Source organism: Canis lupus, chromosome 5 (genome assembly GCF_048164855.1).
Source record: "Canis lupus baileyi chromosome 5, mCanLup2.hap1, whole genome shotgun sequence".
Lineage (NCBI taxonomy): Eukaryota > Metazoa > Chordata > Mammalia > Carnivora > Canidae > Canis > Canis lupus.
This window is the reverse complement of record NC_132842.1, coordinates 36,160,658-36,173,475: the sequence shown is the minus strand read 5'-3', so window position 1 is coordinate 36,173,475 and position 12,818 is coordinate 36,160,658. Positions and strand designations below refer to the sequence as shown.

The 12,818-nt window shown below is 35.8% G+C and overlaps 1 protein-coding gene across 11 annotated transcripts in view; it reads left to right on the top strand.

Moving 5' to 3' along the window:
• PFDN1 (prefoldin subunit 1) overlaps positions 1–12,818 on the top strand; it is an 82,015-nt gene that overhangs the window by 41,479 nt on the left and 27,718 nt on the right. For 7 of the 11 annotated variants that reach the window (XR_012031112.1, XM_072826110.1, XM_072826114.1 and 4 more), the window contains one exon: positions 8,829–8,913. Coding sequence is in view for 9 of the 11 variants with exons in the window: in XM_072826110.1 (XP_072682211.1) it covers positions 8,829–8,913 (85 nt within the window). In the remaining 2 variants the exon portion in view is untranslated. Of the gene's footprint in view, positions 1–8,828; positions 8,955–12,818 lie in introns of all 11 variants that reach the window. The other 4 variants (XR_012031111.1, XM_072826111.1, XM_072826115.1 and 1 more) reach the window with 1 other exon arrangement.

Here is a 12,818-nt window from a genome sequence, read left to right as displayed (position 1 = left end):
TTTTGTGATTTTCTTGTTTTTACAATATATGTTTTTATTGTCTACCTTTAAGTACTATTATATTGCTTCATCTTTAATATTTCAAATCTCTTCCTCCATTCCTTTTTTTTTTTTTTTTAACACATTTTATGTGTTATGGTTTGCTTTTGTTCAGGAGTTAGAAGCTTGTTTTTTAATGGGTCAGATAGACATTTTTGACTTTGCTGACCATATGATCTCTGTCACAACAGTCTCTCCTAACTCTGCCTTTTTGGTGAGAACAGCCATAGACATAAAAACACATGGATGTGCCTGGAATGGACCGCTAGCCACATTTGCCACTCCGCATTGGCAAATGCATGCTAGCCACATTTGCCACTCTGCATTTTAAAATGACTAACAACAGGGACGCCTTGCTGGCTCAGTTGGTTGAGTGTCTGACTCTTGATTTGGGTTCAGGTCATGATCTCAGGGTCATGGGATCAAGCCCAATGTTGGGCTTCTGCTTGGCTTAGAGTCTGCTTGTCCCTTTCCCTCTGCTCCTCTCCCTGCTTGCACGCTCTCTCTCTCAAGTAAATAAATAAACAAAATCTTTTTTAAAAAGTGACTAGTGGTAAAAAAAAAAAAAAAAGTTTCATATTCATCTTAACTTATACAATCTCTGGTGCTTTTTATTTCTTTGTAAGTTGCCTGGTTATATCCTATTCGCTGAAGAACTAATTTTAACATTTTTTATGGTCTATATTTGCCAAAATAAACTCAGTTTTTGTTTGAATTTCTCCTTCAGTTTTTAAAGTTTTTTATTTTTTAAAAAATAATTTTAGAGGGTGCATGAGCAGGGGGAGGGGCAAAGGATGATAGAGAATCCTCAAGCATATTCCTTGCTGAATGCGAAACCTGATCTATTTTAATTTAATTTAATTTAATTTAATTTTACTTTATTTTATAGATTTTATTCATTTATTCATGAGAGACACGTTAAGAGAGGCAGAGACACAGCAGAGGGAGAAGCAGGCTCTTCGAGGGGAGCCTAATGTGGGACTTGATCCTGGAACTCCAGGACCACACCTTGAGCTAAAGGCAGGTGCTCAACCACTGAGCCACCCAGGCGTCCCTAAAGCCTGGTTTAGAGTTCGATTCCAGGACCGTGGGATCATGACCTGAGTCAAAAGATAGAGTTGGCTGCTTAACCAACTGAGCCAGCGAGTTAGTTTTCCCTTCTTCATTTTTGAAAGATACTTTCACTTTTTATGTACTGCTGAGTTAGTAACTTTTCTTTCAATACTTTGAAAATGTTATCCCATTGTCTTCCACCATATATAGTTTGTGACAAGTTTACTGTGACTCTTACTTTTGTTTTTTCTGAATGTAATCTGTAATATCTCTGGCTGCCTTTAAGATTTTCTGTTTATCTTTGTTTTAGTAGTTTGATTATGCTACCTGCTACATCTGATTTTGTTTTTTTTTTTGCTTGGATTTCTCCAGGTGTCTTAGAACTGATTTGGTAGTATGTTGTTTTGTTTGTTTTAGTTTGTTTTAGGAAATTCTTGTTCATTATTTCTTCAAGTGTTTCTTCTGCTTCATTCTTTACTTCTGGATCTCTAATTATAAATATTTTAGGCTGCTCAATATTATTCCTTAGGTTTTTCATGCTGTATCCTATTTATTTTGTTTATTTTATTGGTTTTAATAGCCTTTTCTCTTTTAGTTTGATTTATTTTTATTAACCCATTTTATTAACCTATTTTTTATTAACCCATTTCATTAACCCATTCTCTTTTAGTTTAATTTTATTTTAAATTTACCCATTTTATATTACTTCAGCTTTGCCACCCACCTAATAAGGAACACTATAAATTAAAGTCGGTACTAGAGATTTTCTAAAACCACATAGTAGGTCAGATTTGGACCACAACCCATGAGAAGGCCAGGTATAGTTACCCATTCTTTTGTTTTTTTAATTAAAACACTTTTTAGGGGAATCCCTGGGTGGCTCAGCGGTTTGGTTTGGTGCCTGACTTTGGCCCAGGGCGCGATCCTGGAGTCCCGGGATCGAGTCTCGCGTCAGGCTCCCAGCATGGAGCCTGCTTCTCCCTCCTCCTGTATCTCTGCCTCTCTTTCTCTCTATGTCTATCATAAATAAATAAATAAATCTTCAAAAAAAAAAAAAAAAAAGCCAAAACACTTTTTAAAAAAAATTTGTAGGAAATGTAGGTTTACCTTTAGTGAGGCTTTAACAACTTGTAGCACTAATTCACATAAGTTTTATAAGTTAATTGTTTAATGTCGTTGCTTTTAGAAATAATTCACAATCTGTCGATTTTGTCATTTGCTTTTTGATAACTACTTATAAAAATAAAAATAATAGAGTCCTTATATTCCATTTAGAACTGATACCTGAAACTAATATAATGTTACATGTTGGTTATATCACAATTAAAAAAAGATAACCAAGTATTTTTTCTGAGTAAAAATGAAATGTTTTATATATATATCCTACTTAACTTTTAAAAAAAAATTTGAACTCATAGCTTTCATTTTGAAAAACAGTTATTTACATCCTGAAGATTAAAATCTGAAAATTATGCTCCCCCTATACACTCCTCCTATATAACTGAGGTATCTTTACAGATTTTTAAAAAAAATTACCATTTCACTATGTTTCTTTTTTTACTGTGTTGAATTTTAAAAAGTGTTTTGTTTTGTTTTAAGATTTTATTTATTTATTCATGAGAGACACACACACACACACACACACAGAGAGGTAGAGACATAGGCAGAGGGAGAAGCAGGCTCCATGCAGGGAGCCTGACGCGGGACTTGATCCCGGGTCTCCAGGATCAGGCCCTGGGCTGAAGGCAGCGCTAAACCGCTGAGCCACCTGGGCTTCCCTTAAAAAAAAAAAAAAAAAGTTTTTAATTGAAGTGTAGTTGACAATACAATGTTAATTAGATTCATGTGTATAGCAGTAATTCAAGAAATGTATATGTTCTGCTCACCATGAGTATAGCTATTATCACAGTACAATGCCCTTTCGGTACCACTGATTATATTCTTTATGCTGTACCTTCTTTCCCTGTGACTTACTCATTCTGTAACTGGAAGCATGTATGTCCCATTCCTCTTTACCCATTTTGCCATCCCTCTACCTACCTTCCTTTGGTTATACATGTTTAGGAGACTTTTTTGTTTGCTCATTTTATTTACTACTGTGGTGTAGACAGTTTTCTTCTGTTTTATCCTACTGAGGGGCAAGTTCTTCATTCTGACTGAAGGTGGAACCCTTGGGGACCTGGCTTTAACTGAGGATTCTCCTACTAGTATCTTCATTTTGTGTGGTCTCTAGATTTTATCTCCTGTTTTTTTGTTTATTTGTTTTGTTTTGTTTTGTTTTTTGCCAGTATGGATCCTCAAGGTCTCTGGAATTCAGCAGGCACTCTCAAGTTGAAAGCAAATTTACTCCTTTCATACCTTTCAGAATTCCTGATCTCACTTCTTTTGGGCCTCTGGAATGTTTCATGTGTGTTTGCTCAGCAAACTGTTAGAAAAACTTTTTTTTTTTCTTTTTTGCTTTGTTTTTAATAGGAAGAATGTTTAGGGTATCTCTTTTCCATTATGCTAGTAATGAAAGTCTCTACTTGTTCAGTATTCCACAATATGGATGTACCATAATTTTATTTTTAAAAGACTTTTAAGTAATCTCTATACCCAATGTGGGGCTCAAACTAAAAACCCTGAGATCAAGAGTCACATGGTTCACCGACTGAACTAGCTGGGTGCCCTGGATGTACGATAATTTTAAAATTCCTTCTTTACTAAGGGATTTAGATTCTTCTTGCTTGCTTGCTAAAAAAATCATGACAAAAATTTTTTGCACATAGATCTTTGTGTGTACATGCTAGTGGTTTTCATCATAAGTGGAATGAGGGAAAGAAGCAAGATAGACTCATTCTTTTTGTTCTGTTTTAAGTAGGCTACACACTCAGCATGGAGCCTAATATGGGGCTTGAATTCATGACTCTGAGATCAAGACCTGAGCTTGACACTTAACCAAATAAGCCACCTACGTGTCCCAAGATAGACTCATTCTTATTCATCCTTTTCTTTGCCACTTAATTTGTGAATGCCCTAAATGCCATATGTTTTTACATTTCTTCTAAAAGTTTCCTACCCATATAAAATATATTATAAGCATATTGTTGTGTTTGAATAATGTGTGTCCATGTGAGCATACCCAAAAGACAACGTTGTCACTCATCTTGGATTGTATTTTGGGCAGGTAAACAACACTTTTGATTCATGCTGAGTCATAAGAAAGTGGAAGTCATGTACCAACCTGCAGGATATTTCAGAACATAGCCTCTTATATTTCTCAAGAAACAAACCTAAAAGCCATCATAAAAATTATGTATTTGAAAAAAAGATGTATTTTTCATGGCATAATTATTTTGTTTAAATCTTTTAAATATTTTACTTATTTGACCAAGACATAGAGCTAGTGAGCACAAGTGAGGGGAATGGCAGAGGGAGAAGCAGGCTGAGTAGTGTACCTGACATGGCTCTCTATCCCAGGACCTTGGTGTTGTGACCTAAGCTGAAGGCAGATGCTTAAATGACTGAGCCACCCAGGTGCCCCTTAGATGGCATCATTATAAATAAATGAAGAAGTTAAATAGCAGGCTACTAGTGCTTGAAAGTTGACAGTGCAGGGCCACATATTATTGGTTTCCAGTGTAGAAGCTTTTTATGAGCAGTAACTCTAGTCTAGAATATATAATCCTGAATATTGTAAGCACATTCTTTGCATGTCATTTGTCATATAAAAATAATTTTCCTCTTCACTGTTTATTTTTCCTTTGTGGCACATTTTGAACAGCAGAATCCTTTATCTACCATTTGGCTTTCCATAAACTATCAGGCAGGATCTCTGTGAGATTCTCTACTTTGAGAAACTATGTGCTTAATATTTATGATATAGGAGTCATAATTACGTTATTATATGTTTTATCTTCAAAATAGCATCTGATAATTCAGTGCCTTTTAACAATAAAAAAATACTTCTAAAGAGTTTTTCCAAAAAGTCAAATATTTCTTGGAGCCCTTCCCAATCTTCATTAGATTTATGGTTGGCATTTTTTAACTTTTTTATTTTTTTATTTTTTTATTTATGATAGGCACACAGTGAGAGAGAGAGAGAGAGGCAGAGACACAGGCAGAGGGAGAAGCAGGCTCCATGCACTGGGAGCCTGACGTGGGATTCGATCCCGGATATCCAGGACCACGCCCTGGGCCAAAGGCAGGCGCCAAACCGCTGCGCCACCCAGGGATCCCTGGTTGGCGTTTTTTAAAAATCAAAGACTAAACCAAATTTTCTGTATATTTTTTCGTCTGAATTTTACAGTGTAACTACTCATTGAGGTAAACATTGGAGTTTATTCAATACTCATCCTTGTTTAAAACTTTTATGGCTGAGATGTCCTTATATAGTAAAATTGGCCAGCTTCAGTGACACCATCTCTCTGGCCTTTGAAGTTGGCACAGTCCAGTGTAACTACCTAAAGTGTGTGTGGTCATGGAAAAACATGTTTTTGTTGTTGAGTGTTCTTGCTTTCTAGTAATTTTATTTTCTGCTTAAGGGATTTAGTATCTGTTCAGATACTTTATTTTTAAAGGCTACATAAGTAATGACTTGATCTCTAATCTTAGCTTTGAAAATTTCCCAGACACTAATAAAGGTAATGTCTGATGACCTATTATTTGAGAATACTACTCACTGGCCAGCAGTCAGTGCTATTTAAAAATGTGTATTTTACTCTGAAAATTATTTCTGTGGCTAAAAGGCTTTGTTAGTAAAATTGTGCATGTTATGACATAATTTGGTGACTTTTGTGCCTAGATTTACAATAGTTTTTACATGGTACCACTGAGACTTAGTAGTTTGAAACACTTTGCTCTTCAGAAACTATACTAAATAGTTCTGAAAAAAATATTCATCAGAAACAGCACCTGTCTCTTGGACTAATAATAGTTTGGTCACAAGAGGTTATATAGTAGTCCTTATTTTGCATGAATGTGTGCTTTCACTGCAAGTGACTACATGACTAAAATTTTAACAAAGGATCAACTTACTACTGAAGACCAGGATCATTAGTTAAATGATGTGGACTGTCCCTATCAGGACATTAACAAGGTTAATTGTAGAGTGAAAGAGAACTTTACCAGATTGTATTATATATGTCAGGGTATATTTATAAAGAAGAGGAGCAGTTTTCTTCCAGATGTTTGGACAGAGCTGAAGTGCCATTTTTAAAATCTGTTTTTACTTGTTTTGTATCTATAATAAGATCCTCTTGATAAAAACCCACCCTAGACACAGTGGTGGTTTTTTTGTTTGTTTTGTGTTGTGGTGGTGTTTGAGGTTGGCAGAAAAAATGGCATATTGCTATCTTGACTTCTTATTTGGCTGTTAAAAGGAGATACATAGGTCAGTGAAACAATAGGGAGCCCAGAAATAAACCTATGCACATATAGTCAATTAACTTAGAGGAATATCTAGTGGGGGAAAGGATAGTCTCTTCAGTATATGATGTTGGGAAAACTGGGCCAATATCTTACATCATAAACAAAAATTAAAGTGGATTAAAAACTTCAATGTAAGACTTAAAACCAATAAAACTAAAAGAAAACATAGGTAGCAAGCTCCTCATATTAGTCTTAGTGAGGTTTTTTGTTTTCTTTTGTTATTGTTTGGATCTAACTCCAAAAGCAGGAGTAATAAAAGCAAAAATAAATGAGTGGGATTACATCAAACTACAAAACTTCAGAGCTTTGCTCTGCTTCCAAAGAGCAGAGGAAACCATTATCATAATGAAAAGGTAAACTACTGAAGGGAAGAAGGTATTTGCAAATCATATGTCTGATAGGGGTTAATGTCTAAAATATATAAAGAACTCTTACAACTCAACAACAACAACAACAACAACAACAAAACCCTATCCAGGGCAGCTCCAGTGGCATAGCAGTTTAGCACTGCCTGCAGCCCGGGGCGTGATCCTGGAGACCCCGGGATCGAGTCCCACATCAGGCTCCTTGCATGGAGCCCGCTTCTCCCTCTGCCTGTGTCTCTGCCTCTCTCTCTGTGTGCCTCTATGAATAAATAAATAAGTAAAATCTTAAAAAACAAAACAAAACAAAACCCTATCCAAATGAAAAATGAGCAGAGGATCTGAATAGAAGTTTTTCCAAAGAAGACTACAGATGGCCAACAGACACATGAGAAAACATATACACACAATAGAATAGTACTCAGCCACGTAAAAATGAAATATTGGCATTTGTGACAACACTGATGTACCTAGAGGGTATTATATTAAGTAAAATAAGTCGGAGAAAGACATACCAAGTGATTTCACTGCCAGTGGAGTCTAAAAAAGCAGAACAAAGAAAACAAACCCCAGATTAAAAGATACAGAGTTTGTGGGGAGGAACTGATTGAGGGGCACAATTGGTGATGGGGATTAAGAGGTACAAATTTCCAGTTATTAAAATAACTAAGTCTTGGGGTATAATATACAGCATGGTTAATACAGTTAATAATACTAACTTTATGTGGTGAGAAATGATAACTAACTAGACTTGTGGTGATCAGTTGATAGTATATACAAATACTGAATCACTACATAATACACATGAGACCAATAGAATATTATTTGTTAATTATACTTCAATAAAAACAACAAAAAGAAATGAAGTTTATGGTATGCCTTGGGTAGTTCAGTGGTTGACTGTCTGCCTTTGGCTTGGGTCGTGATGCCGGGGTTCTGGATCCAGTCCCTTATCAAGCTCTCTGCAGGGAACCTGCTTCTCCCTCTGCTTTTATGTCTCTGCCTCTCTGTGTCTCTCATGAATAAATAAAAAAAAAAAAATAAAGAAATGAAGTTTAGTTCTTTGTTGCTAAACTCTCAGGTTATATGCAAAGAGAAGAAACCATCTGCCTAATTAATTACAATCTTTAATGGAAATCTGTTATAGCCTAGTTGGACACTTGATTCCAGTAGAAGGAAAATAATTCATTTCACTTTTTTAAAGCTACAAATAGTTTATTCTTCGTTTCCCTACAGCAGGAATTATGAACATATGTTCACAAAATGGATTCAGTGCTAATTTTTAAAGCTTCCCCTATTTCCACTCTCATGAATTGTAAATAATTTGCCTGATGGTAAAATGGAAAAAGTTGAAATTTTCCACTTGTGCATTTTGAGCTTTTCAGAGGTACTATACACTCTGGAAATAATAATAAAAGATACTAGGCTTTTTTACAGTGCTTTTTGTTTGAGGAACTCCTATAAACACTAATACATTGATCCTAACACAGTACTTGATTGTAACTTTAAAAGGTCATGAGTTACTGCTGTTAGAAAAAAGTTTAAAAAGATTGGAGGGGGAGCTCTAACTTAAAAATATTGTTTAAAAAATATTAGATAAAGTTGATCTAGACAACTGAAAAAAATTATAGGGGAAATTTATTATTTAACTTTTCCCTTAGCATGTGATAGATTTTTATTCCTTTAATTTTTTTCATTTATTTATGAATCCTACTTAAAGCCTGATTTCCTTCTTAGAGTAGAAAGCAGAATTTTTTTTAAACTTTAGCACTCAGCCAAGGCTTAAACCTGTGGTGGTTTACTGAGTTTGTCACATTAATGTAGTAGTGCACTTTTTTGGTCCCAAGTTGGGAGATAGATCATCCTTTTAATTTTCATAGTTTAATGTTTATGGTATGTAGCTGTTGATTTTGATGATTATAGTGGACATGTGGCTTTAATCTTCAACTTTTTTGTGTTTTGTAGGTTTATTCTTCAGTCCAAGGAGGTAATTCACAGTCAGCTGTTAGAGAAACAGAAAATAGCAGAAGAAAAAATTAAAGAACTAGAAGTAAGTTTGAGTAAATATTGACAGTAAATTTGAAGAAAAAGGTAATTATCTCACTGTGTCATGTTAAATGAAAATGTATACCTGCAAAAGTCATGTCACATTATTTTCATTTTTTCAAATTGTGTTAGAGCAATAAAGCAGTCATATTTATAGCAGTGTGTAAGACACTCCTCCTTCCTCCCCCAAAAGAAAGAAAAAAAGGAAGGGAGGAAGAAAAAAAAAAGCGTCTTGGAAATGTGGAGATTTTTTAAGAAGATCAGATGCTATTAATCTGAATATATCTTCTCCATTACCTTTGAATGAACATGTCTGTTTTTAAAAACAAAGCAAGAGTACCTGGGCGGCGCAGTCAATTGGGTGTCCGACTCTTGGTTTCAGCTGGTCATGGTCTCATGGTTGTGAGATTGAGCTCTGTGTTGGGCTTTCCACACAGCATGGAGTCTGCTTAGGTTTCTGTCTCCTTCTTCTTCTGCCTCTCCCATTAGTGCTCTTTCAGTAGAATAGATAAATCTTAAAAAAAAAAAAAAAAAAAAAAAAGGCAAAGCACATAGTGTATATTGAAACAGCCCATATTATGCTGGATTGGCCTGAGAGTGGTTAATGATAATAGTATTGAAAGAATCTTGATATATGTCTCTTATATATTGTAATTTGCTTAATGAAGATTAGGTATCACTATCTGAAGATGGTACTGCAATGAGGAAAAAAAAAATTTTTTTTCCAGCTAGGGAAAAGGTGATGGGTAAGAGTAACTTAGTAAAATTTTGGATAATTGCAATTTATTACATTTTCCATTAAGACCTTTGATGAGATATTCTTCTTGGGCTTGAGTGGAAGGTCCATCCTATATACATGGTAAAAGTTGGCCTGGGCAAAAGACTGGTTGTTATTTCTTTGGGGCCAAGATTTCCTGAAATGAGGGTGGTTGCAATGACTTCATAGGTCACTTTATCTAATTTGTGTGAGTACTGTTTGAGGCAGTAGTTCAGAATCTGACTCAGCCCTCTGTGGAATTGGTGAGACACCCCCTGTATCCTCCCAGGGATTTCTTAGGGGCACCAACTTGGAATGGCCTGGGTATATAGAGTCTTAGGTTACTTAGGTTTATTTTTGTTTGACTAGTGACCATAATTTAACCAACCTGATAATAGGTTTGTAGCTTAGAAAGGTGTATTATAAAAGCAAAACATTTATAGCATACAAACAAAAAAAATGAAAAAAGAAAAAACTTACCTTTTAGTAACCAACTTGTTATTGTGTCCTATTTTATCATTTTTGTTAGCCCAGCTGTTCTTGATTGAGTTTTATATCTTCTATTTTCAAGGATAGTAGTTTAAAAAACTCTAAATAAAACTATTTCATGTAGATAACCAAAAACCTGTTTTTGTAGCTGTAGGTAAATACATCTAAAAATTATAAGTAACCAGATGTATTGTGTCTGTGATTCTCTTTTTTATGAAAACACAAAAAATAAGTGCTCTATATAAAATTTCAAAATGATATGTCAATAAATATATTACATTAACACTGGTTATCCTAAGGAAATTAGATGGGATATGGGCATGAAGTTATTTTTTTCTTATAATTTTTGCATTGGGTAAATTATAACAAGCATGTGTTTACTTTTATAATTGAAAAGGATATGCCACAGGTAATGATTTTATTTTATAATTTTTAAATTTTTAAAATGATTTTATTTATTTATTCATGAGAGACACAGAGAGAAAGGCAGAGGGAGAAGCACGCTCTCCATGGGGAACCTGGTGCCAGACTCGATCCCAGGATCCTGGGGTCATGACTTGAGACAAAGGCAGACACTCAACCACTGAGCCCTCCAAGTGCCCCCACAGGTGATGATTCTAGCATACTGTTCAGTTTGATGAGTATTAAGAATGTTTTTTTCAAGTAAGCTTCATACTCAGCATGGAGCTTGAACTTAAGACCTGAGCTGATATTGAAAGTGGCTTAAACCACTTGAGCCACCTTGGCACCCTGAGAAGTTTTTTTCCTCAAAGTTACCTTTTTTTGGAGTTTCTCAAATACTGGTAGAGTATCCTGATATCTGCCAGATAATGGAAATGGGTTAGCTGGCTTGTTGATAAATGAAAATACTACTTTCCCCTCTTCCCTGCACATACCTATAATGTCACCTCTACAGTTTGGTATGTATCATTCCTAATTTTATTTTATGAACACATTCATACACCCATATACACTTTTTTTTTTTTTTTTAATTTATGATAGTCACAGAGAGAGAGAGAGAGAGAGAGAGAGGCAGAGACACAGGCAGAGGGAGAAGCAGGCTCACTCCATGCACCGGGAGCCCGATGTGGGATTCGATCCCGGGTCTCCAGGATCGCGCCCTGGGCCAAAGGCAGGCACTAAACCGCTGTGCCACCCAGGGATCCCGATTTTTTTTTTGAATAAAGAGGAATTATGCTGTATACACAGGTTTTCATTATTTGATAGTTTATCTTTCCACTTCTAGTTTCTAGTTTATATTTTCAACATTCTTGTTTTCCACTTCTCTTACTGTTGTAGGTTATTATCCAACATTTAATTACTGCATGATCCGTACCTCTACATTTAATACACTTTACAGTACTGTCCTAATTTGTATTTTTGATAATATTTCCCACTACATACTCTTCTCTCTCCTCAAGCAAACCTGTATTTTACACTGCCATACTTCTAGGGTTTTGTTACTTCAGCCTAAAGTATATGCATGTCCCCATGTGCACTAATGCACACATACATTGTTAATTGTAGTGTTCAGATTCTGTTTCTTTTTTTTTTTCTGATTATTCACTTCGTGATTGAGAGACACAAGTCTGATCTCCATGATGATACTTACCAGTTTCTCCATCTTTCATTTTAGTGGGGATTGGTGTTTAGAGATTACTGTCTGTGTATTTAAGTGCTCATTATTACTGTGTACATAGTTCAGAGGATAGGTTTTATTTTGCTTTATATGTTTGGGAATTTCTCAGGTCTTTGACTTCCGGCTTCCATTGTCGTTGTTGAGAAGGCCTCTGTCAGCTTACTTGTTCATTTGTCTTTTTTTCTCTGTTTACTTTAATTAATTAATTATTTTAAAAAAGATTAATTAATTAGAGAGAGAAAGCATGCACAAGAGTGGGAGAAGTGGGGTGGGGGAGACGAGGAGAGAGAATCCTTAAGCAGACACCCCACTGAGCATGGAGCCCAACATGTGGCTGGACCCCAGGACCCTGAGATCACAACCTAAGCCAAAACCAAGAGTTAGCCACCCAACTGAGCCCCTCACCTGTCCCTCAGGTAACTTTTAATATTCTTTTTGTCTTTCATGCTTTGTGGTTTCTTTGTTTTTGTTTTTGTTTTAAAGATTTTAAAGATTTATTTTTATTTATTTATGATAGAGAGAGAGAGAGAGAGAGAGAGAGGCAGAGACACAAGCAGAGGGAGAAGCAGGCTCCATGCCGGGAGTCCGACGTGGGACTCGATCCTGGGACTCAGGCAGGCGCAAAACCGCTGAGCCACCCAGGGATCCCCTGTTTTTGTTTTGTTTTTAAAGATTTTATTTATTCATGAGAGAACAGAGAGAGAGAGGTAGAGAGAGAAGCAGGCTCCATGCAGGGAGCCCAATGTGGAACTCAATCCTGGGACTCCAGGATCATGACCCGAGCCAAAGGCAGATACTCAACCACTGAGCCACCTGGGCGTCCCATAAGCCACCCAGGCATCCCTGCAGTTTCTTTGGGATATGTTTAGGTGTGGAGTTAGTCTTTTTTAGACTATTTTTTTCTTATTTCTGCTTGGTTTAAGTGGGATTTTCTGAATCTGTGGATTAAAATCTTTCATTAGTTCCGGAAATTCTTACTATTTCTGAATATTACTTCTTCCCTGTTTTCTCTATTAAGTGTCTT